The sequence below is a fragment of the Prionailurus bengalensis genome, chromosome A2, assembly GCF_016509475.1.
Source record: "Prionailurus bengalensis isolate Pbe53 chromosome A2, Fcat_Pben_1.1_paternal_pri, whole genome shotgun sequence".
NCBI classification, from domain to species: Eukaryota; Metazoa; Chordata; class Mammalia; order Carnivora; family Felidae; genus Prionailurus; species Prionailurus bengalensis.
Window position 1 is genome coordinate 79196426 of NC_057348.1, and position 27416 is coordinate 79223841.

Genomic DNA, 27416 nt, shown 5'->3' on the forward strand with positions numbered 1-27416 from the left:
TGCATAAACTTCTGGAGTTGAGTCTAGGGGAAAGTCTATGAACTAGACAGCATTAAAAGATGCACGAAATTAGACCCACACGGGAAGTACTGGTATTTGATGTGCTTGAAGTGTCCCGATAAGAGTTCCCCAAAGCAATCTTACCTTTGTTTTCTGCCTTCAGTTCCTCTGCCATCAAGCTGTCTTGTCGGTTACCAAGCACAAATGCCAGAAACGAGAGGATCAGGGCATCCAAAATCCCAATAATGGCCAGGATGTATGCCCAGCGGACTGAACACGCCCCAAGAGTGTACTTGTCTGTCTTTTCTCCACACATCCGTTTGACTTCATCTGAATCCCAGCCATCAGGGAAAATCATACAGCCAAGCACAAGGCAGGCAGCTTGATGAAGAGAGAAAAAGAGAGGAAAAAAAAGTAGTTAACATAGATGTTATTTTAGCAAATATTGCTACTGGGTGTCAAAACATTGCTTTAAATTCTTGATTTAAAAACTAGCAAATCTTACCACTGTCCTACCCTGAATGGTTTTTTGTGTGTTTTTTTTTCCTGGTTTACTTAAAAACAGCCTACTATTGCAGTGAAAGGTCTGGGAACACTATTTACAGCAAGCCTGAGCATTCTGAGAGAGGTCGAGGTTTGTATAATCTAACAAATTGTTGATCTATAAGAAAATACTAAAAAACTTGAATTTTGATTGCATCTGTGGGAAGGCTTCCATTGCGAATAAGCTGTAAGGAATCAGAACACAGCAGAATGACAATTCAACACTGGCTTTGAAGAGCTAGGACAGCAGCCAGATGAGGGATTAGGATAACATGGAAAATACCAGAGTGTATATTGACTGAGTCACAGTAAAAAAATAATTTTCTATTGCATCCTCCTACACACCCACATGTGCGCACGCGCGCGTGCGCGCGTGCACACACACACACACACACACACACACACACACACTGAAGTTTCCTGAAACCATGCCTAGTAGATTCAGCACACCATGGTATTTTCTAGCTTCTGTTCTATTTCATTTTTTACAAGGCTGAAAAATGTTGCAGCATGGTGTGGTACCAGAGATTTTATGGAAATTCAGGAACTTAAGGAGAATACTTATATTTTATTTTCCAAATATCACTGTGGGAATCATATGAATGCTTTTTATAGAGTATGTTACTTTGCAGATTAAAGAAGATTAGTAGCTATTTGTTGCCACTCTTTATATTTAATTGGATTATTTAGGGGTAAGTGAGGATAGTTTTAGATTATACAAAGCTTTCTTAAAAAAATTTTTTAATGTTTATTCATTTTTGACAGGGAACAAGCAGGGAGGTACAGAGAGAGAGGGAGACACAGAATCTGAAACAGGCTCCAGGCTCTGAGTTGTCGGCACAGAGCCTGATACAGGGCTCGAACCCACAAGCTGTGAGATCATGACCTGAGCTGAAGTTGGATACTTAACAGACTGAGACACCCAGGCACCCCTAGCTTTCCTTTAAAATATATTTTTTTTAATGTTTATTTTTGAGAGGGAGACAGACCACAAGCAGGGGAATGGCAGAGAGAGAGGGAACCACAGAATCCAAAGCAGGCTCCACACTCTGAGTTGTCAGCACAGCCCCCAATGTGGGGCTCAAACTCAAGAACTGTGAGATCACAACCTGAGCTGAAGTCAGATGTTTAACCGACTGAGCCACCAGGCCCCCCTATACAGAGCTTTCTCAACAGGTGTATTCATGCATTACTGCACGAATGTATTCATTCACTCACTAATTCAAAAAGTACTTATTGATTTTTTATGATGGAGTGCCAGACACAGTTCTTGGTGCTTAGAGATATAGCAATTAGAAAAAGATACATGGCTTATGTTTTATCAGGGAAAGAGGCAAAAAAAAAGAGTAACATGCAAATAAAGTAGTTGGAAATTGTAGTACTAAGTACATAGTCCTAAGTACTGGGTAGGAAAGAAACAAAGGACTCAGATAAAGAATAATGGTACACCTCTTGGAGAAGTGGGGATATTTAAGCTGAGACCAAAAACAGACAAGACACTAGACTTGTGCAATTGATGGGAATAATGTTCCAGGCAACAGCATGTGCAAAGGCCTCAGGGTTGGAAAGAGGCCTGGGGTATTTGAGGAGCAAACAGGAGATCAGCCACTGGGATGGAGAACGTGATCATGTTGAGGCTGCAAGGGAGGCAGGATTATGCATCCAGAAAGGTTACTGTTTCTAGGGCATGTCACTTAAAAAGACTGATGGCATTACCAACTTAGAGTTGTGTGATGGTCAAGGCCAAACACTTCGTGCAACTGTCAAAGCTGCTACTTCTTGAACAAACCAGCAGTGGACACCTAATTTCCTATGTTTTTAATAGGAGCATGACTCTACAAGGCAGGTGTGGAGGACACAGAACCCAAAGGGATGACACACAGGGAGACCACCTGGGAGAACTTTGATTTAGGGTTCCTTTTTCTTTTACAGAACAAGATTTCAAAACTTTGGGTCACACTTGATTCCTCTTTTCTTTGCCCCCCTATCCCAAATGTTGCCATGCTTCTCTCATCCACGTAGGCACTATCTCTGCGTAGGTGTCATCAACACTTCCATACTTTAAGCCTCATATGTCACAGAAGGAAACTAACTTCCTTCCACTTTCGGTTCACCCTCACTCCAATCCAGATCACATGAGACCGCTGAGCCCATCATGCTCAAAACCTATGGTGGCTTCCCACTGGTACTGAAGAACACTCAGACATCTCAGGTACCCAAAGGCTCCATGATCCAGCCCCCACTTACTTTCCCAGCCCCTCTTCCCTTCATAATCTCCATTTCACTTGGGTTGAATGACAGCCGACTTCCTGTCCATGCACCAAGTTTTTGGACCCTTCTCTTTCTTCTTCTACATGGAGTATTTGCTACCACTGTCCTTAAATGTTCCACTCTTCAGTATCTTTCATCGGTCAAGTCAAATGCAATACCTTCCACAAAGCAAGCCATCTCAAATTCTTCTTGACCTATGGTACTGCCCTTCTTGGAACGCCCGAAGCTGTTGACTGTACCTATCAGAGTCCTTGTAGCTTTTTACATTTGTTACTTATTTACAAGTATTATTTCAATTAACAGAGTGTAAGCTTTCTGAGGAAGGAATCTTTGGTTAAGTCACCATATTCATAGCACCTAAAACAGTGCCTTGTAGACCTCTAGCACTAAAATATTTTTGAATGGGAAAGTAAAACGAATGAATAAATCAATTATCACACCTAGACAGTATACTCTAAAATACAGTTTATAGGGGCGCCTGGGTGGCTTAGTCGGTTAAGTGTCTGACTTCGGCTCAGGTCATGATTTCATGGTTAGTGGGTTCGAGCCCTGCATAGGGCTCTCTGCCATCAGCACAGAGCCTGCTTTGGATCCTCTGTCCCCTCTCTGTCTGCCCCTCCTCCACTTGTGCTCTCTCTCTCAAAAATAAATACACATTAGAAAACAGAAAGGTTTAAAAAATATATAGTTTATAGAATTCAGTATCATTACCACCCAATGTCACAAATCTAGTTTAAGACTCATCTTTGAAAGGTGACATTCAACAGAGACACTTTCATTATGATTAGACAACAGATTCCAAGTACTCAGGAGAACAATTTGAAAAAGTTGACTATTTCAAAATTCAAATTCCCACTTCTTCTGGAACTCCTAGCATTCCATTCCAACATGCTCTCCAAGGTATTTCTAGCAATAATGATCTGTGTATTTTTTAAAAAGATGTGGTTTCCATTAGCAAAAATTAACTTTACTTGGGAAGACACACAGTGGTTTGAATCCAAACCACAGTTGAGGAAAATCTCTAAAAATGCTATGTTACATGGAAGATTTTAAAGATATTCTCAATTTTTTTTCTTACACATTAAATAATGTTTATGTAGGAGTAAATTACTTTCTTATACAGAAAAAATGAAAACCAAGTATTTTTCCTTATGAATGGCAATCATTTAGAGAAGGACACTATATTATACTACTTAAAGCTCTAGCAAAACTTAATAGAAATCGCCAAGTGACACAAGTTTGGGAAGGTTATTAGATATTATAGGACAAGTTCTCCGCAATGGGGTATTTGTGGAATAGTGACATCAACAAAGACATCTTTTCTCAAGGTCTTTCTACACTTAAAAGTTTCCATATCTGGAAACTGAGTTACAAATGAGGATAAAAACAAGAGGCAGAATTAACCAGAAACTAAAACCACATGAGAGTATGAGTGGCAATACATCGCTCCCTATCTTCAAAGCATAGGATTTCCTTAACCCAATGTTGAGAGAAATCTGAGAAGAGAGAGGATACGCAATTGTGTTTCATCTTATGCAATGGCTATTTTGCTCCAAGTTACAAAAATAGAATTTTTGAAATACAATTCTTATTTTCGATAGTCTAAGGGAGTGACTGTTCAGAGAAATCTTAAGATAAAACCAGGCTAACAGGGTTGGGCTCTGGCCTCCTACGGAAAATGTTTAGGTCCCCCCAGCAAGGGTACTCCAGGTATCCTGCAGGCCACAAGGCATTGGGAGACGTACTGGTTGCCTCAACCACTTCTCACTGGACTTCTCTTAAACTTAAACATTTGATCTTTTTCTAATTGATGTGTTTTTAAAAATCTGAATGGTTGTATAATAGTAAAAATGAGATCAACTGCATTTAAAAGTTTTTAAATCTTTGTAAGTGAAACTTGAGATAAAAAATAAGTAAAATTTGGATTTTAAAGTTTATTTTGAGAGAAAGGGAGAGAGAGAGTGCGCACACACATGCACACGGCAGGGGCAAAGAGAGAAGGAGTGAGAGAATCCCAAGGAGGCTCCATGCTGTCAGTGTGGAGCCCAATGCAGGGCTCAATCTCACGAACTGTGAGATCATGACCTGAGCCAAAAATCATGAGTCAGATGCTCAATCGACTCAGCCACCCCAGGTGCCCCTAAAACCCAATTTTAAAAAAAATTTTAATGCTTATTTATTTTTGAGAGAGAGACAGAGCATGAGCAGGGGAAGGGAAGAGAGAGAGGGAGACACAGAATCCATAGCAGGCTCCAGGCTCTGAGCTGCCAGCACAGAGCCCGATGTGGGGCTCAAACCCATGGACCGTGAGATCATGACCCAAGCCGAAGTCAGACACTCAATGGACTGAGCCACCCAGGCACCCCAAATCCAATTTTTAAATAAAGAAATCCTATCCCTTTGAAAGCTGTGCTTCTAGATGGTCATTACACGATAAAAATTGTACTTTCTGACAATGTATTATCAAAATATACATTTTCTTCTGCCCTTATCCAAATTTCCCCTATTTGGCTATTTTTGAAATGTGAAGTCTCCCCAAAGTTATAGTGTGTTTAGGATTAAATGGAGCCATTAAAATAGTTTAGGCTCTGTTAGTTTCTTTGGAAAGGCATTACTGTGTTTTGCATTAATGAGTGTGTGCTATAATAAATTCTGTTTCCTGGCATCCTATTAATCAGAACCCTATTCACCTGCATGATGTGGATAGCCAGCAGAAACCAACAGCTGTTCCTAATCCAAACTAAGCAGTATCCGTAAGAGCCTAGGCTAATGTCTCAGTCAACGAACGATTAAACACTATTCCTCTTGGTTTTGTAATTATTTCTAATTCTTTACAAATTGATCATCCTATAAGATGAAGCAGCATCGCTATACTCAACAGTAGAGAACATAAATCACCAGAACATTTGATTAATTTGGACATGCTATTTCCTGACCACAAGGGATAGTGGAGAATTAGTTCCAATTGGGCTATTATCCCCAAATGGGTTTCTTGGTAGAAAGTCACCTAGGAAATGCCTAGCTGACTTGCAGCTATCTATTCCTTCACTTCAGCAGTGGGTTTTCTGGAAGACTATCAGGGAACATTTTTGAGTGTTAGAAATGAGAGCTCACAAGCTGGAGGTGAGCAGAGAAGGATGCTCTCTGCATGCCGGCATGACACCTTCCAACTTACAACATATAATAAAGGCATCCTTGTGAGGAGAGGCCCGTTGATTTCCACTTTAAGCATGTTCCAAATGGTTAGGAAGCATTCACATTCTAAAAGGCCCCTCGGTCTAGAAGCTGATGCCCCACAGTGGGTTCCTCTGAAATAGTACACAAACAGCCAGTGGTTCCCTAGAGCGACTAATTGCTCTGGCAATTTTCTGGCCAAAGAGTTGAATGTAACCTCTGTGAAGGAAACGTCCTTAGAAAAATCTACCAATGTTTTTAATGGGGTCTTTCTCCAAAGGAAAACGAAGCAAGATGAAAAAAGCAACGGGGGGTGGGTGGGTAAGAGGGAGGTTGTCTATGATTTGGGTCATGTGTACAGGCTGATGCTGCTGGGCCAACTGTCCCGGTCAGGACACTGAATGCTGCGAACCTGAGAACGGCTATTTTTTTGGACAGTAAGAGGAAGACTAAATTCATTCTCTAAAAAGTCTATGCACTGTTGCACAAAAAGCATGATAAATTGCCTCATGTTGCTGAAGCACTCACGGGGAACGTGGTGAAAAACGAACCTGCATCCACTTAACTCTATCAATTATTCAGGCACGCAGTAAGGGAAGGGATTGACGCCAGAGAGCTGCCGCGCTGCGCTCTGCAAGGGGAGCGTTCACCTGACTGTCACTCTAAACACCTGGTAAAGAAGAGGCACGCATCCCCAGCATCTTCATTAGCACACAGCCCGCAAACCGGAACTACCCTATTTACACATCTGGAAAAGCTGTGATGCCTACACCTCAGTCTACCTCTGGAAAACGGAGTTGCTAGGTAATCCAGGACATGAAATACTGAGGTTGACAGTCTGGTGGAGAACAAATGGTCTCCCGATAAATTCTGGTTCTAAATCCAGTGTAATTTTACGAGCATTTCACTTGAGGTCATAGCACGAAAGGTGCAACATCCCCTAGAGAGCGGAGGGCGGGGGGGGGGGGGGGGGGGGGGGGGGGACAGGTGTAAACAAACTCTGGGCTCTCAGAAGGGTCAGACAGTGATGTGTGAGGATGATAAAAGATCCTGTGCTCTGCCTCGACGCTCAGCCCTAATTGCCTGAGTAAAGAGCCACACATCTCTCGGTACCTTGTGCTGAATCAGCTGTGAGCCCCGAGCGTAGCTGAAAGGGGATAATCAGGAGTCTGCCCACACCGGCTCTTAGGAGCAACACAGCAGAGAAACGGCTTTCATGGAATATGATACAAGAGGAAACACATTTAAATGGTGCAACATCACTTGCTAATTTACCCAAATGTTGAGGCTTAATAGCGAAGTATAATACAAATCAGAATTTAGAACGTAAAAATACAATGCTGTTCTGATCTCTAGAATGTTTGCTAGGCAGTTTTCTTTTATGTTTTTTACATTTATGTATTTTTGAGAGATAGAGACAGAGCACGAGTGGGGGAGGGGCAGAGAAGGAGACACAGAATCCGAAGAAGGCTCCAGGCTCCGAGCTGCCAGCACAGAGCCCGACGCAGGGCTTGAACTCACAAACAGTGAGATCATGACCTGAGCTGAAGTCGGATGCTTAACTGAGCCACCCAGGTGTCCCTAGACAGCTTTTGATACAGATCTTGGATCCAATCAAATTTCTTAAACTCCTGATAGTGACACAGTTAATAATACTACATCTCATAACAATAGCTAATAATTCTTGACACTCCCCTTGAGTGGGGTACACAGCACATCATTTCATCATTTCAATTCGCAAAGCCAAGAGAAACAGGAGAGCACACATTCCTGGCTTTTCCGGTTTCCACAAAGAGGGATTTTTCTCGAAAAGCCCTTGGCCACTTATCCCACTTCTCATTCCTCTCTATGGAGATGGAGGGATTTCCCCGAGGGAACCTGGGCATAGTGGCCCAGCCCCTTCCTGACCTTACCTTAGGAGCTGCTGGCCTACACGAGGCCTGTGTTCCACTCCTCTGTGCTGGCGATTTCACACAGGGCGGGCCTGATTCTCCACTGCTGTCTCGGAGTAGGAAGGTAAGAAGGCCTCATTTTGGGGGAGCAACTTAGAAAGTCCTTTTGGTTAAGACACCCAGAGCCATCTCTTCAACCCAATCTTTCTCATAATAAAGGAGATATTTTGGTTTCCTGCTGCCAATTCTCTCTCTCGGGGGTTCAGAGCTTAGGAGGGCCTCCCAGTTCAGAGACTGGAAGCCTTGATTAGAGGACAAGCATGGCTGAGTTGTGGTGAGGACGCTCATGTCCTCACAGCGTGGAAAGAAACCTAGCCTGCTCTCTGCCCCTTCTTATACAGGCACTAATTATCCATGAGGGTTCCACGCTCATGACCTAATCACCTCCTTAAAGGCCCCACCTCTTAATACTATCACAGTAGGATTAGGTTTTCAGCCTCTGAATCTTGGGGAAACATAAAAATCCAGTCCAGGGGCACCTGGGTGGTTCAGCTGGTTAAGTGGTGGACTCTTGATGGTGGCTCAGGTCATGATCTCATGGTTTGTGAAACTGAGCCCCATGTTGGGCTCTGTGGACAGCACAGAGCCTGCTTGGGATTCTCTCTCTCCCTCTCTCTGCCCCTCCCCCATGCATGCTCTCTCAAAATAAATAAACGTCAAAAAAAAAAAATCCAGTCCATTGCAGAGGGGGGTCAGAGGGCTTTCATGCAATGCTTATCTGTCAACCCCAACATTATTTGTTTATTTATTTTTTATATATGAGGAAGTGGAGGCACAGAAATTTCAAACAGCTTGCTGAAGGTCATACAAAGCCCATGAGTGGGACAACCAGATTTGAATCAGACAGTCTAGCTTTGGAATTTATGCTTTTAATCCCAACTATACTATTACCTTTTACTTGTCAACAACAGTAATGCACATGAAATCACTTTAGAATATTGGTTTTGGTGCTAAGAATACTTAGAGAATCTTGGCAGTGCTTAACATGGTGTTTATAATTAGACATTTATTCTTTGAGGACAAGAGCCACTACCAAAAGGATGCTTAGAAACTATGAGCTTTTATATGTATAGATATTTCTGTTGTTTACACTACTTTTTCACCTAATCAGTACTTCATCTGCTATGTAGTGCCAAGATCATTAGGGTAATTATAAAATCTAAATGCGTGGAATGGGAATGAATGTGGTTTTACTGCACAAATACACATATATCTGGATTTATACACATTTCACAAGAAAATCTGCCCTTAGTTTTTGGCTTGATATTTTAAGTTGGCTATGTGTCAGCCAAACATTTTTATATGTTCTTTAAGTGCTTATATTCCTTTTGAGATTTTATATATATATATTTATATAAGTGGAACACATATATGTATACATATATGACTATGAATATATATGTACCTTTTTAATTTATACATGGTTACTTATATGTAAGATAATATCTTCTTTGAGAAAAAAATAAAGGTATAATTCAATTAGGTTCTTTTTAAGTTTTTGTGTAGCTTCTTTGGATTTCAGTGGACACATTTTTTAAAAAAAGCTTACTTATTTATTTTGAGAGAGAAAGAGAGAACACAAGTGGGGAAGGGGCAGAGAGAGAGAGAGAGAGAGAGAGAGAGGGAAAGAGAGAGAGAGAATCCCAGGCAGGCTCCACACTGAGCCAACACATGGCTCAATCCCATGACCTGAGCTGAAATCAAGAGTTGGATGTTCAACTGACTGAGCCACCCAGGAGCCCCTCGATAGGGGCTGTTTTAAGGAACATTTCAATAAACAAAACTGATAGTGCTGGTAGGTCACAAACAGGTCTGAAATTGTTTTTGTTTCTTTGTTTGCAGGAGAGCCCTTGACTCAGGCAACATTTTCATGTGCTAAAATCTACACTGCATTTCAGACACAGGGTCTGAAGACAAGATTATCTTTCTCCATGGCCCTATGAACAGAGAGCCCTTTGTGGTACACCTATCACCAACCTCCCAACAAAATCTGCTTGAGCTAGGATAACACCCCAAACAAGGCAACACAGACTAGTAACTACCCAGCCAGCAGTTTTCCTTGTGGCTCGTTGTGCCATGGCTATTTTATCTATAAAACAAGGAGCCCAGTCTAGATCACTGAACGTTTCCTGCTACTTACCTTATATTATTCATATATAGGACTAAATTTGTACTCATTTGATGCTCCATACCTATATATATTATGGGAAATAATGGGCTTGTAGAAATGCTTTACCAACTGACCCAACGTCTTCCTGCATAGCAGGTGGAAGGAAGGGGCACCCTAGCTCTCCACCCTGATTCATCACGGAGCTTACAGAAAGTCACTGTTGGCTAGAATTGGACAAGGTCAGGTGTCTTATGCCAACTGGCTACTGGTATTTCATTTCTCAGTACAAGGGGTAACTTTAGAAGCAACTAAATTCCTTCTCAACGAGGATGAGCTCTCCTAACCCTGCTGGACCTCCTCAAAACCTCCTGGAGTGCCCGTTTCTACACACTTTCTTGTAGGAGAATTTGGAACCAGTCCAGCTTTATGGTGGCGAGCTTTTCTTCTACATAGCTTGCTCACTTTTTTATGTTTACGTTTTTTTCAATTTTAGTACAGTTGGCATATAATATTAGTCTCAGGTGTACAACATAGCAATTTGACATTAATGTATATTATAAAATGCTCACCGTGATAAGTGTAATTACCATCTGTCACCATACACAGATATTCAGTATTACTGACTATATTTCCTATGCTGTACTTTATATTCCCATGACTCATTTATTTTATAACCGAAAGTTTGTATATCTTAGTCCCCTTTTCCCATTTCACCCATCCCCCTCACCCACCTCCACTCTGGCAACCGCCAGTTTGTTCTTTGTATTTATGAATTTGCTCACTTTTATTCTCCTGAAGTAACAATTTAATGCTTTAAAAACTTCAAATGGCAAAAATTAATTGTTCAAAGGAAATGTGCGGAAGAACTAAATATTGCATACTAAAAATGTCGGAAGTGGAACCAAGCTCAAGAAAGATGAATGCTACTTCAACCATCCTTCGTATGGAAGGATCTTACTTCCAAGGCGGGGCGGGGATAAGATGTACACATTTACACATGTCTAACAGGCTCCCAGTCTATGCTTTTTCATAGTTTAGTTGATCAACTATCCATTCTCTCTCTCTCTCTCTCTCTCTCTCTCTCTCTCTCTCTCTCTCTCTCTCTAACATCTACCTACCTTTATCTCTCTATATATCCCTCTGCACCAGTACTGGTCCTTACACAGTTAAAGAACAGCTGTATAAAGCTATAGAGTGCTGTCAGTGTCTTTCCAGAAAAAGGACTCATAATATCATTCAGGACAGACATGATCTAGACTAGGAACTGAATTCAACATGCTGAATCAGAAAAATACACAGTCAAGAATTCTTTATCCAACAAGGCTGTCATTTAAAATAGAGGAGAGATAAAGAGTTTCCCAGACAACAACTAAAGGAGGTCGTGACCACTAAACCAGCCCTGTAAGAAATTTTAAGGGGGACTCTTTGAGTGGAGAAAAGACCAAACAAAACTAAAAAGACCAAAAGCAACAAAGACAAGAAAGGACCAGAAGAAAGCACCAGAAACACCAATTCTACAGGCAACACGATGGCACTAAGTTCATATCTTTCAGTACTCACTTTAAATGTCGATGGACTAAATACGCCAATCCAAAGATATACGGTATCAGAATGGATAAGAAAACAAGACCCATATATATATATATATATATACTGCTAAATTTTATACCTAAAGACACCTGCAGATTGAAAGTAAGGGGATAGAGAACCATCTATGATGCTAATGGTGGTCAAAAGAAAGCTGAAGTAGCCATACTTATATCAGACAAACTACATTTTAAAATAAAGACTATAACAACAGATGAGGGCATTATATCATAATTAAGGGGTCTATCCACCAAGAAGAGCTAACAATTGTGAATATTTATGCCCCATATAACACCCAAATATATAAATCGGTAAATCACAAACATAAAGAAACTCATTGATAATAATACCATAATAGTAGGGCACTTCAACACCCCACTTACAGCAATGCACAGATCATCTAAGCAGAAAATCAACAAGGAAACAACGGCTTTGAATGATACACTGGACTGGATGGACTTAACATACATATTCAGAACCTTTCATCCTAAAGCGGCAGAATACACCTTCTTGAGTGCACATAGAACATTCTCCAGAATAGATCGTATACTGGGTCACAAATCAGCCCTCAATAAATAGAAAAAGATTGAGACATACCTTGCATATTTTCAGACCACAATGCTATGAGACTCTAAATCAACCAAAAGAAAAAAATTTGGAAAGACCATGAATACTTGGAGATTAAAGAACATCCTACTAAAGAATGAATGGTTAACGAAGAAATTAAAGAGGAAATGAAAAGTACATGGAAGCCAATGAAAATAAAAACATGACAGCTGAAACACCTCTGGGATGCAGCAAAGATGGTCATAAGAGGGAAGTATATACCAATCCAGGTCTCCCTAAAGAAGGAAGAAAGGTCTCAAATACCCAGCCTAACCTAACACCAAAAGATCTGGAAAAAGAACAGCAAATAAAGCCCAAAACCAGCAGAAGAAGGGAAATAGTAAAGCTTATGCAGAAATCAATGATATCGGAAAAAAAAACCAGTAGAACTAATCAATGAAACCAGGAGCTGGTTCTTTGAAAGAATTAACAAAATTGATAAACCTCTAGCCAGATTAATCAAAAAGAAAAAGGAAAGGACCCAAATAAATAAAATCATGAATGAAAGAGATCACAACCAATAATACAACAGAAATAAAAACAATAATAAGAGAATATTATGAGCAATTATATGCCAATAAAATGGGCAATCTGGAAGAAATGGACAAATTCCTAGAAACGTATGAACTACCAAAACTGAAACAGGAAGAAATAGAAATTTTGAACAGACCCATAACCAGTAAAGAAATTGAATCAGTAATCAAAAATCTCCCAAGAAACAAGAATTCAGGGCCAGATGGCTTTCCAGGGGATTTCTACCAAACATTTAAAGAAGAATTAACACCTATTCTTTTGAAGCTGTTCCAAAAAATAGAGATGGAAGGAAAACTTCCAAACTCATTCTATGGGGTCAGCATTACCTTGAATCCAACACCAAAGACCCCACTAAAAAGAATTACAGACCAATTTCCCTGCTGAACACGGATGCAACATTTCTCAACAAGATACTAGCCAACCAGATCTAACAATACCTTAAAAGAATTATTCACCATGACCAAGTGGGATTTATTCCTGGGATGCAGGGCTGGTTTAATATCTGCAAATCAATCAATGTGATACATCACATTAATAAAAGAGAAGATAAGAACCACATGATCCTCTCCATAGGTGCCGGAAAAGTATTTGACAAAATGTAAAAAAAGACAAAATGCAAAAAAAGAAGGACAGCATCCTTTCTTGAGAAAAACCCTTAAGAAAGTAGGGATAGAAGGATCATACCTGATGATCACAAAGGCCATATATGAAAGAACCACCGCTAATATCATCCTCAATGGGGAAAAACTGAGAGCTTTCCCCTAAGGTTAGAAACATGACAGGGGTGTCTACTCTCACCACTGTGTTATTCAACATAGTGCTGAAAGTCCTAGCCTCAACAATCAGACAGCACGAATCCAAAAAAAAAAAGCCTCCAAGGGGGAAGTCAAACTTTTGCTCTTTGCAGATGACATGATACTACATGAGGAAAACCCAAAAGACTCCACCACAAAACTTCTGGAACTGATCCATGAAGTCAGCAAAGTTGCAGGATATAAAATCAATGTACAGCAATCAGTTGCATTTCTATACACCAAAAGTGAAGCAGCAGAAAGAGAAATCAAGGAATCAATCCCATTTACAATTGCACCAAAACCCATAAAATACTTCGGAATAAACCTCACCAAAGAGATGAAAAATCTATATGCTGAAAGCTATAGAAAGCTTATGAAAGAAATTGAAGAAGACACACAAAAAATGGAAAAACATTCCATGCTCATGGATTGGAAGAATAAATATTGTTGAAATGTTGATACTACTCAAAGTAATCTACATATTTAAAGCAATCCCTATCAAAATAACACTGGCATTCTTCAGAGAGCTAGAACAAACACTCCTAAGATTTGTATGGAACCAGAAAAGACTCCGAATAGCCAAAGCAATTCTGAAAAAGAAAACCAAAGCTGGAGGCATCACAATTCTGGACTTCAAGCTGTATTACAAAGCTGTAATCACAACAGTATATTACTAGTACAAGAACAGACACATAGGTCAATGGAATAGAATAGAGAACCCAGAAATGGACCTGCAAAAATGACCAACTAATCTTTGACAAAGCAGTAAAGAATATCCAATGGAAGAAACACAGTCTCTTCAGCAAATGGTGTTGGGAAAACTGGACAGCGACATGCAGAAGAATGAACCTGGACCAGTTTCTTACACCATACACAAAAATAAACTCAAAATGGATGAAAGACCTAAACATAAGACAGGATGCCATCAAAATCCTAGAGCAGAAGACAAGCAACAACCTCTCTGACTTTGGCCACGGCAACTTCTTACTTCACATGTCTCTGAAGGCGAGGGAAACAAAAACAAAAATGAACTACTGGGACCTCATCAAAATAAAAGCTCTGCACAGTGAGGCAAACAATCAACCAAACTAAAGACAACTGATTGACTGGGAGGAGAGATTAGCAAACAACATATGGGATAAAGGGTTAGTATCCAAAATCTATAGAGTTTGATGTTACCAAACTCAACATCCAAAAAAACAAATAATCCAGTGAAGAAGTGGGCAAAAGACATGAATAGACACTTTTCCAAAGAAGACATCCAAATGGCTATTGGACACATGAAAAGATGCTCAACATCACTCATATCAGGGAAATACAAATCAAAACCACAATGAGATACCACCTCACACCTGTCAGAAAGGCTAAAATTAACAACTCAGGCAACAACAGATATTGGCGAAGATGCAGAGAAAGATGAACCCTTTTGCACTGCTGGTGGGAATGCAAACTGGTGCAGCAACTCTAGAAAACATTGTGGAGGTTCCTCAAGAAATTAAAAATAGAACTACCCTATGATCCAGGAATTGCACGACTAGGTATTTATCCAAAGGATACACGAGTGCTGATTCGAAGGGGCACATGAACCCCAATGTTTACAGCAGCACTATCAACAATAGCCAAAGTATTGAAAGAGCCAAAATGTCCATTCACTGATGAATGGATAAAGAAGATGTGGTATATATACACAATGGAATATTACTGAGCAATAAAAAAAGAATGAAATGTTCCCATTTGCGAAAATGTGGATGGAACTAGAGTGTATCATCCTAAATGAAATAAGTCAGAGAAAGACAAATACCATATAATTTCATTCATATGTGGAATTTAAGATACAAAATAGATGAACATAAGGGAAAGGAAATAAAATAATATAAAAACAGAGAGGGAGACAAACCGTAAGACTCTTAAATACAGAGAACAAACAGGGTTGCTGGCGGGGTGTTGGGTGGGGGGATGGGCTAAGTGGGTGATGGGCATTAAGGAGGGCACTTGTCAGGATGAGCACTGAGTGTTATGTAAGTGATGAACCACTAAATTCTATTCCTGAAATCATTATTACACTATATGTTAACTTAGATTTAAATTTTAAAAAATAAAGAGAAAAAAAGAGAGATAAAGAAAAATAAGGGCAGAACAGCATGATGGGGCTCTGGATGACAAAATCTTCAAGCTGACTGTTCCTTACATCTATTCTGCTCCTCTTTAGTGTCACTTCTGCCCTCCCATCCCTAGCCCCTCAGATGCTTAAGATAAAGGTTATGTGGACTCAGAAGGACTGATTTATGACATCTAAAACAAACACACAAAAAATCTAATGAAAAAGACAACTGTGGCAAATTGTTTGAATTCCCTTTTTTTCCCCTCTTTATTTCATGCTCCCTTTCCCCATCAGATTTTCCTTCACAATGTTTTTAGGCTTCTATCCTCTTTGCTACTCCTTCCAAATAATTTATTCAGACTATGGAAAAGAAAAAAATGGAGATATGTTAGGCTTCAACTGATCTATGGCAAGGTCTTCTGGTAATTTATGTATTTATAGAGAATGCTGCTACTTCCGAACAAGAAACTTCCCAGAAAGACGGAATTGGAATTGGCAGTAGGTATCAAAAAAAGTGTAGGACAAAAACCAGGTCAAAAGAGGGGAAAAGAAGTCAAGGTGTTAAATGTTTTGTCAAAAGATTTTCACACATCTTTCAACTTCAAATTCTGAAAGCAGTAGCCAAAAGTTTATAGATAAAACCTTGACCAGTATGACATTTGAACAATGCTTGAATCAGAACAATGACTTCCCTTGACTAAAATGAAATTTAACCCAGTCCTCACCTGTCAGTGAAATGCCCAGAAGGTAGTTTTGCTTTGAACTTGGGTGCTACAGAGTGGCCCCAGGCAGGGCTGAATATAACTTCTAGAACCTGAGCAGGAGTGTGGGCTTTTGGCTTTTGCCCTTGGGGATCTTTCCTCCCCTCAGGGCTCTGTACTTGCACACTTTATCCACAGGCTCCAGTTTCCTTCTTGGCATAAAAAAAAAATCTGTGGTTCTGCTGTGATTCATTTGCTACTCTCATAATTGAGGCTGGGGTTTGCCGATGGCATTATAGTACTGTGATGATCTACAACATTTTACGTTCTGGGATGATGGTCATGTGAATTACTGATAGACTCTGCTAGTTAGAAACTTTCAATAGTGATAGGATGGTACACTTGTTCCAGTATGTTTCACTAAAGAGTTTCCTTGTTCTTCTTTTATTTATTTATTTATTTATTTATTTATTTATTTATTTATTTATACCACTATCTGAATCTAGAATACCAGTTACCTGTTTGCCCAGACAGAGTAGGAGATATTAGTTCTCATTGGAGACAAGTATGTGACCTTGGGAAGAACTTATAATTTCTTCTTCTTTTTTTTTTAATGTCTATTTTACCTTTGAGAGAGAGCACAAGCAGGGTGGGGGAGGGCAGCAAGAGAGGGAGACAGGATCTAAAGCAGGCTCCAAGCTGACAGCAGAGATTCTGATGTGGGGATCGGACTCACAAACCGCGAGATCAGACGTGAGGTGAAGTCGGACTCAACCGACTGAGCCACCTAGGCTCCCTAGCTTACAATTTGTGAATGGAAATTGAGAACAGTCTAAAATGGCCATGATCCAGGGTTTGGGTCTGGTCCCTATCTTTATTTGTGCTCAGCCCTAGTGAGTAAAGAGAAGATGAATACACATTCTCCATCCTGCAATATTGCCTGCTTCCCTTCTTCAAGGTATTATTTGTATTCTTCAAAGAGAAGTCGATTTTTATATATAAAATAAATATCCTTTGGGACAAATTATGGTTTTGTTGATTCTAGAGTCAATCGCAATCTAAACGTTCCCTTATCCATAATGTTTATTTATTTTCTATTTTTACTGCAACAAATCACCACCGCAGACTTAGTGGCTTAAAACAACACAAATGTATTATAATACGGTAGATCAGAATTCTGACATGGTCTGACTGGGCTAAAGTCAAGGCGTTGTAGGGCTGCATTTCATTCTGGAGGCTCTAGGGGACAATTTCCACTCTTCCAGCTTCAAGAGACTGCCGGCATGCCTTGGTTCATGGCGTCTTTCCATCTTCAAGGTCAGCAATAACAAGTTGAATCCCTTTCACATACCATCTCTTTGATCCTCTCGTTTGCTTCTTCTGCTTCCAGTTTTAAGAATTCATGTGGGGGGCACCTGGATGGCTCAGTTGGTTAAGTGTTTGACTTGGGCTCAGGTCATGATCTCACGATTCATGAGTTCAAGCCCCATATCGGGCTCTCTGATGTCAGCACAGAACCTGCTTCAAATCCTCCTTCTCCCTCTCTCTCTGCCCCTCCCCTGCTCGCTCTCCTTCTCTTTCAAAAAAAAAAAAAAGTGAAAAAAGAATCCATGTGATTAGATTAGGCCAACCTGGATAGTCTCCCCATCAGAAGGTCAGCTGATCAGCAAACTTAACTGTGTCCATAACCTTAATTCCCCATTTCCATATAACCGAACATATTCACAGGTTCCGGGGGCTAGTGTGTGGACATCTTTGGTAGACATTGTTCTACCTACCTACCTAATGTTATACACAGTTAGTGTGTTATAATCTTGTTTCTGTTTTCTGATCTGTAGTTACTGGGGTTCACATCGAGGCACAGAAAGTCCATCGTAGATCTAGTGTATGGGATAAACCCTGAGCACCTGTGCCTCCCAAGCTTGGCCTTCCATGGATCACTGATGGTTTTTCTCAGTGTATGACATGGTTCTGTCTGGTTTCCCGATTAGCTTGATTGTTTCTTGTTGGGACCAACATTTGATCTTTTTTTTTTTTAAGTTTATTTATTTATTTGAGGGGCACCTGGGTGGCTCAGTCGTCTGACTGAGCCGAGCATCCGACTTTCGGCTCAGGTCATGATTTCATAGTTCTGGGTTTGAGCCCGCATTGGGCTCTGTGCTGACAGCTCAGAGCCTGGAGCCTGTTTCAGATTCTGTGTCTCCCTCTCTCTCTGCCCCTCCCCTGCTCATGCTCAGTCTCTCTCTGTCTCAAAAATAAATAACACATTAAAAAAATTAAGTTTATTTATTTATTTGAGAGAGACAGAGACAGCATGAGTGAGGGAGGGGCAGAGAAAAAGGGAGAGAGAGAATACTAAGCAAACTCCATGCTGCCAGCACAGAGCCTGATGCAGGGCTGGAACCACGTAACTGACAGATCATGGACCTGAGTGGAAACCAAGAGTCAGATGCTTAACAGACTAAGCCACCCAGGTGTCCTGGATCTTATTTTGAGTCTGCTTGTCTGGAGTTCTGATATTTTGCTTGGCTCTGGCTGTGTAAATTGTTTTTCTTAAGCCCTTAAAGCAAGCCTGAGTTATGTCACAAGAAGGTAGATCACCTTGACCAAAGCAAGCAATGTTTAGAAAGGCCTGAACTTGGGGGCTTTCTTGCTGCAGGACCCAACCCACTGCTTGCCCACCGTCTGCCTTGGATATTACCCCCAGCTTGAATCAAGCCTAAGTTTGGAATCCTTTGAGCCACTGGCTATTCCCAGTGGTGGTTCAGTGTAAGATCAGTTCTGCTTGTCCCAATTTTCTCCCTTTCAGCACTGGCTTCCTGTTGGGGTTACAGCATGCTCTCTGACTAAACCCATCTAAACTGCAGCCAACAAGGCCATCTCCACAGCTTCAGTCCTGTAGAGGCTGTCATCAAAGACTGCACTGTCTCCATTCTTTCTTAAAATGTGAGTGATCAATCTGCAAAACTCTGATGTCTGCAGACAGAGCTAAATAAAAGTTTCCTGAAACTTTTGCCACATGATACATTAGGAAGTTTGAATAAGAGTGCCTATTCATTCTGTCCCTTTATCTCTAGGTACTAATGCACTCAACTCAGGTGTGGCCCACACACCTCTGAAGTGTATTCACAAAGACAGGCAATATATTGGCGGTCCAGAGGTAACTGCATGGGGTCAGTTATAGGTCTATGTGCAGGATGAGCTCTGTATCTCATTTCTTACCCATTATTCCCACGTGATCAGTGCTGATCTCTGGACACTAATGATACTATTTTTGTATAAAGCCAGAGTCATCATCTAGGCTTCTGAGAGTTCAGAATCCCCACTGAAATGAGCAGTTTGAGCAATTTTGAAGAAAATAAAAGGATTTGTCAGGGAAATTGGAGCAAAAGCCTCTAGTGCCTTCATTTTCCTAAAGTATTCTGAGAATGTAAAAATAATAGCAAACCATATTGAATACTTGTACCAGGCACTCTCTTATATGAATCAACTCATTTAAACTTCATTACCCCACTATGAAATAGGTACTATTATTACCCCCATTTTATAAAAAATGAAACAAGAAGGGAGATCTTAAGTAACTTGAAAAATGTCACAGGTAGTAAGTAAGGTGCCAGGATTGACACCTTGGAGTCTGACTGCTGTTCCATCTCTTAACCATTATTCAGTTATAGAGTTTCATTTCTTTGATTTTTTTATTTCATTTTTTATGATTTTTTATGATTTTTTTATGATTTCAGGAACATATAGAGCTTTCCTCTGACAGTAAAATTGGAATACTAAAAAAGAAGTAGATTCGCCTAAGAACTGGTAAGACTGATGTAGATAATCTGGCAAAGGCTAGTCTGTGACTTCATTAAATACAGTCAACAAGTAAGGTCAAAACAGTTTGGAAGAAATGCAAAATTTGGACTCGCCAACAAATATGTGTATTGCAGTACATGGCTGGAAGGCTTTTACTGAGAAATTATCTTACGGTAGAACAATATTAGAGTTCCCATGAACATTAAGAAATGGACCAACTTACCTCAAAGTACTGGCATTCTGAATTGTCAAAATGACATCCCTGGAAATAACTGGCAGCAAAATCTCGGTCAACTAAATGTAGGAAGTTCATTGATTTTTGTTGTTGTTGAACTTTAGAGCAATGTATTCTCAGCTAAGGGAGTTCTTGTCAGTGGCTGATGAGAGTCTTAAGAGGTGCCATTTTTTGAATGGCCAGACCTAAAGCAATTTTACATATCCTTGGCAAAAAGCCTCTTCAGTCAGGTAACTATTACTTATGTCCCGGGTCTGGGCATACTGGTGATTAAGATAAATCTAATTCCCTTTTGTCAAGGGACTTGTAATTGAAAAAGGGACCCAGTCTAACTGCTGTAATGAGCAACCAAGTGAGGACAAAGGGAGACACAGGCTACCGAATGTAAACGAACTTATAATTTTGAACTGCCGACTTGTGCTTTGGAATCTCAAAATTATTGAAAAGGAAAATTTAAGATTCTTTTGTTTCAGACCATTATTCTTTCAACCAGATCTAAGATTCAAAAGAGGACTGGGCACAGAGGATTGTGATTTGGAGGAGGGAAGTAAAACAGTGTCTATGTGAGGGGAGCATGCCTATTTAATTACAGTATATAAATATTCAAATATAGGTATAAATATAACTGCTAAGAATAGGAAGGTAACTGGTATCAAAATAGAAATATGCAGTAGAACTTAGAATTACCAGGGAGACAAAAGAGATTTTTAAAAAGGTAATAACTCTAGAAAAAGAAATGTGAACTTGGTTTAGCCTCAAGCTGAAGGAGGTCTGGGGCTGTCTCTGTTATGTTACAGTAAGATTCAAACTCAAGCTCCCTTTATCATCAGTAGTGTGGTGTGGCATTCCTTTCTTCTACTGAAGTACTGTAGGTACCAACATTGGATGTTTCCAGAGTAAAAGTTATGTTTCTTTGGAGGAGTCCAAGGAATCAGGGAAAATGACTTACTATTCCCATATCGTGGATGAGGGCACCTCGTATCTTCTTCAGTGGCAGATCCAAGAATGCCACCTAGAAACCTGAAGTGATCTGTGGACTACAAAAGCTGGCGAAAACCTCGCTCTTGGGCTTTTCTGTATTATGATGGGTGTTTGGTTGTTTCTACCAGCACTCCAAGCTGGCCCTTGAAAGTGAGGGGAAAGAGTCCTAGGTACTCACACCCCTGTTGTCCTCTCCCCTTTTATTTCTGACATACCCCACGTTTTTTGCCTTTCTGATGTCCCTCTGGACTTCCCTCTTAGTATTTTCCGGAATTAAGCACCATTTCATGGTTTTAGACTACTCTTGCTTGGTTTAGATTGGCTTGGCTGGTAGTGTCATGGCCAAATATATTCCCCTAAACCTCACCTCTTCTCCTTTTAGGCATCCCCTTCCTGCACTGGGTAGGAGATCACATTGGTTCCTTCAATTCTGCACGCAGTTTTTTCAGTCATGCAGACAAAATTAGTGGAGAACTCGGCATGTCCTTTAGAAGCCAGAATGGAGCCAGTTAGAAAAATCTAAACAAAAAGAGGTCCTAGAGAAAATGGAAAAGGCACAGCTCTATACTTACAACTCTTCATGTATCTGAGGGAGAGGAGGAACACCCACTTTGTGGTCCAGCAGGACTTCTATCAGGGAAGGTTAATTCCTTAAGTCAACTGAGGTTCCTTGAGGTTCCAGTTGACATGTGGCCATTACAGACTGGTCTTCCTGTGACCTCACTTGCTGTATTACAGCCTACTCTCATCTGGTTGGTGGCTAGTGCATCCTCATGGTTCCCACATGGTTCCAATTATGCACATCAAACGTGACCAGGACATTTGCACACCTGGCAGGGAGGTAGTGTTTATTTTATTCATCTCTGGCTGAGTCAATTCTAAATTTGACAGAATATATTTTTCACCGAGCAGCTGGATAGGAAACTGAAGCCTCCGGCTCTTCCCTGATTGAACCCTATGTACTCTGGGAAGTGGTGTGGTCTAGAGTGAATTAAAGCTAATGGAGCATGAACATAGGTCTCCATCCATCTGTTGTCAGGCACATTCAGATATTGGGTTTGACTGGAGGTGGTGCTTTGGATGTGCTTGAGTGATGATGCAGCCATTCCTCTGGCTCACCCAGGGTACTGAAGGTTTGGTGTCAAACTGAGAATGAAGATCAAAAGCTTCTTTTTGTTTTCTCCTTATCATTCACAAAGAAACCAGGATATATTGCTCAGCATCATACATCAGTGTAGCTGTGCTTCAGAGCTTCTAGCTATCATCCCTCATCATCCACCCCTTGGACAATTGCCACTACTCATGTTTACTGGTTTTAATTTTTTTTTTAAACAGATGTAGCCAAGAATGAGAATCGTGGCTGGGCCACTCAGTCTGGAATAATATTAACATCAATGCTGACCACTGAAATTTTATTGCCAAGACATACATCACCCATACATCTGACCAATGATGACCTTTCTCCTGTTTGAAGGGAGGAGGCCACATAGGGTTCTCAGATACACTCTACTAACCTGAAAACTGACTTCCAGTGAGCAGTTAATACCTACATTTTTACCACCATAACACAGTCAGTTCATATATCCTCAAACAATATGGTAATGGAACACGATCGTTGCTGAATTTAAATTTTAGCTCTGCCTCAACCTGGAGAAAGAGCTACATCATGGATGCATGATATCTTGCATGTGAGACCTTGTTGGTCAGGAAACTGGGTATACTGCCCATCTGGCCTGACCTGTCCAGCTCTGACAACATACAGAGGTGCTGGTGATTCTCCTATCCAGTGATCTCCTTGGATGCTGAGTCACAGGCCAGGGCTACATACTACATAGCAGGGTTCTTATCAAGCCCTCCTTGTGAGTGATGTCCCTGTCTGGTTCATCTGCTGGTGGTATCATTGGCTGGCAGCGGTTGATGGCCTAGAATGTTTTAGGTAATGACAAGGACCATGCCGGTCATTGCTTTGGTCTGATCATGTGTAATGGCTACTATAACCTTGAAATAGGGTCAGACTATAGGCCTATAACACAGTCAGTTGCTTTGCCACCAAAAAAATGTGCTGGGAGATAGAGGCCTGAGAACGCATCCCTGACTCATTCCTCCTCTGAAAACACAATGAGCAAAATGAGGCTGCCAGCTGAGCCTGGGAACCCTGTGCCATCCTGAGAGTGAAGGTCTTTGCTCCCTGTGCTGTCGAGGAGGAGTGGACAGAAATGTGGTGTGAAGGCCCTATATTTCCTCCTCCTTCAGAGGGCTGGACAAGCAGAGGCCAGTTTGCACGTGCTGAATATGCTCCTCAAAGAAGCTGCCAGACCTCACGGCCTGGAGGAGAGATGCTCTGGTGGGCAGAGACTGCTGCCTGTTCCCTCTTGCCTCAGTGTAGGGACAGCCGGGTCAAATGCCTATCAATTGACAAAAGCAGAAGTTTTCATGCCCAACATCATGGCCTGGGAAGCCTCAAAGTCCTGAGTGCTGAAGGTCAATGAACCATGAAGAGGCAAAGGAATAACGATTTCTTTAGGAACAGTCAGAGACACAAGGGAAGAAGGCAGAGTTGAACTGGACCTGGGGACTCCTGTTGTCATAGAACTGACAAAAACCAAACAAACCTGGAAGAGAACACTGCACAGTATTGGGGCTCCTCAAGGAAATGCAGCTAGAATGTACAAGACATCCTCAATTAAAACAAAAAAGCCTAACCAACTAAAGATGGTTGTGGTTGAGAACTGAAATAATGGTTTCAGAGGGCACAAAAGAACAAAATTCCAAGGATATGAGGGAAAAGACAGGAGATTTGGAAGTCAGAGACTTAACATGTAAATACAGTGGTCCCTGCCTTTTCTCCCTGTATCCACAGGGGATACGTTCCAGACCCTCAGTGGATGCCTGACACTGAAGATAGCACTGAGCCCCACGTACACTGTGTTTTCCTATACTTACGCACCTGTGATAAAATTTAATGTATAAATTAGGCAAAGTAAATGATTAACAATAATTAATAATAAATACAGGACAATTATAATAATATACTGTAAGAAAAGTAATGTGAATAGGGTTTCTCTCTCAAAATAATTTCTCATCCTGTATTCACCTTTCTTCTTGTGATGATGTGAGGTGATAAAATGTCTCTGTGGTGAGGTGAATGGCATAGGCATTGTGACACAGCGTTAGGCTATAATTGACCTATTGATGATTCATTGGAAGATCATCTGCTTACAGACCGTGGTTGGCTGTGAGTAGCTGAAGTCACCCAGCAGTGAAACTATGGATAAGGGGGGCTGCTGTATGAAGAGCTCCAGGAAAAGAAAAAAAAGGACTATATGGAGAAATAAATTTTTAAAAAAGAGGGCCATTCTCTGGAGAAAGACAAGTTTTTAGATTCATAACGGTTGCCAAGACTCAGGTGAGATTAATGAAAAAATAATTATGTACCTAGCTCTATCTTGGTGAACTTTATAAATTCCTCAGATAAAAAAAATCTTACAGGTTCCCACACAGAAAGTGACAACAACAATGACAGATTAATTAAACAGATTAATTAAAGCAATAGTTACTGTGTGTTATGGAGTTTTGAAACAAAACCTATACCGAAAGGGTACATAATATCCCCGAACTAAGATTTTAAAGCCCAGCAAAACCCACACACTTGAGTGGAAGCAGAAATGCAGTCGTGTACTGGGAAATGATTAATGGCTCACTCTATGGAAAAAAGATAAACAAGAACTAAAGCCCTGTTTTGGAGTGCTTGCCAATTTTCATGGTATAAATACTCCCTTTGTGGCCAATTTCAAGCTATCAAGGTGATGTCTCAGAGAAGAGTTGGTAGGAACCGGTTTTAGGACACCACAGTCAAGAGGGGTAATGTCGATAGGAAGAGGTCATAACAGACCCCAAATTCCATCTTTGTGTAATGTGGGGTGGGTAGGCAAAGAAAATAGGACACTTTTAATTCTGATCTGTTAATAGAGAAATACAAGCGTGACTACAGGTGTTTGAGGGAGTAGGTAAGCCTTTTGGCAGAATTGAAAACAATTCATTAGTACAGGTGCTTTCAAATTAACAGGGCAGAAAATGCAGTGAAGAAACTGACCAAGTCAAAAAAGTAAGGATAGGAACTTCCAGTTTCCTGTCCATCATGGAAGGAGCTTGGAAGTCACCTCTCTATCTCAAATATAAGTAAAAAGCTAAACAAACTAAAAATCAACAACTTCTCAGATCTGTCGGGGAGGTGAGGTCACAGGGCAAACCGCTGGCCTCCAAATTGGAGAGACAGGCAGACACAACTTACTGGAGCAGAGACCTCCTTGGGAAGCAGCGCTGGGGCAGGAGTAGCTGACCTGTAACTGATGAATTGCTGGAGGCTCTGTGTGAACAAGTCTGAGAGTTAAAAACTCCAGGGGACCCACTAATAGTGTGGCCTCCACTTGGCCGTGAGTTTTATCTCCTGGAGCTCTGCCAGGTCCTCAGAGAGATGTGAGAAAAGATGGGAGAAAAATCTCTTCCTGTTTCCAGAAGGGGGAGGGAAAAAGGGACCATTTTGAATATACCAGAGCATTCTGTTCTTCTTCACAAGGCCTGACCTCAAGGGAAACTATTTCACCAGAGGCTAACCTACTGGGATTTTGTGAAAACCTAATGAACCTGGGAGAAGGGAAATGCCCAAATGCAGCCCCTGCTAGCCATCCTGTCCCACCTAAGCAGGGAAAAACTGAGAAGCACTTGTAAAGAAAAGTAAGTGGAGGGGAAAATAAAAAATAAAGTGTGTGAGGGGTGCCTGGGTGGCTCAGTCTGTTGAGTGTCTGAGTCTGGATTCTGGCTCAAGTCATGATCTTAGGGTTGTGGGATCAAGCCCTGCGTTGGGCTTAGCGATGACAGCTTGCTTGGGATTCTCTCTCTCCCTCATTCTCTGCCTCTCCGCCAACTTGTGTGCACGCTCTCTCTCTCAAAAATAAATAAACTTAACAAAAAAGTATGTTAAATATTAAATGGAATAACACAATGAATATCAGTTATCAAAATAAAGGTGAAAATTCTTACTTTCCCTATCAGAATACATTATCATATTCACTTAGACAAAATTCAACTGTATGTTAACAAGAATCACAGTTAAAGTGACAACAAAAGATACAAAATAAGGGTATGGACAAAGATAAACCTAGTTAATCCAAACACAGTAAGCAGGAGTAACAGAATGCAAAGTCAAAGGCATTTAATGGGACAAAGAAGTTTATATACCACCAAAAGATGACATCCATGAGAAAAATAAGCTATAACCAAGTTATGCACAAACACAAGAGACAATATATAAGGCAAAATTTGGTAAAAACTTGATGAAAAAATGATAAAATTATAGGGGGGGATTTTAATAAAAATAACGTAGGGAAAATAATAAAATCAATAAAACCCCTTCAGAATTTGACAGATAAAATCATCTAAAAATAAACAAACTAAAGGATTTGAATAACAGAATCAGGAAGGTCAAGTTAATTGACATTTATAGAATTTTTACCCTACAAACAGAATAGATAATCTGAGTCGTCCATAGAATACTTACAAACATCAATTTGGTGATACAGAGCCTAAAGAAATTCATCAAAGTTGGGATTTTAAAAGCTACATCTTGATTTGAAAAGACCAGAAATCAACAATAAAGAGATGACCCCAAAAACAACTTGGAAATTAAATAGATACTAGAATTAAAAAAAAATCTAGAACAAATGGAAAGAAGTCTTTATATCAAAACCTATAGGACTAAGCTTTTCCTTTCAACACAGCAGAGTGATGACACATGTTTATTTCATTGTTCTGGGACTCTAATTAAATTGACAATACAGGAAAAAAAGATAATCCCAAAACAAACAAGAGAGTAGATGAAGGGGAGGGTTGTTACTGGCAGCTGAGACTTTCCAGAATTATACAGAAACATGGAGCAGATGGAGAAGTGAATGATTAAACAAGTTGGAGGCGGCCATAGCTTCGAATATGAGATGAAGGGACCAGAGCTGAAGAAGAGACCCTAG

The 27416-nt window shown here is 40.5% G+C and overlaps 1 protein-coding gene across 3 annotated transcripts in view; it reads right to left on the bottom strand.

Annotated features, from left to right (window-relative positions):
* LHFPL3 (LHFPL tetraspan subfamily member 3) overlaps window positions 1-27416 on the bottom strand; it is a 572114-nt gene that overhangs the window by 175381 nt on the left and 369317 nt on the right. For all 3 annotated transcript variants that reach the window (XM_043588653.1, XM_043588655.1, XM_043588654.1), the window contains exon 2: window positions 145-381. In XM_043588653.1, coding sequence (XP_043444588.1) covers window positions 145-381 — 237 coding nt within the window. The remainder of the gene's footprint in view (window positions 1-144; window positions 382-27416) is intronic.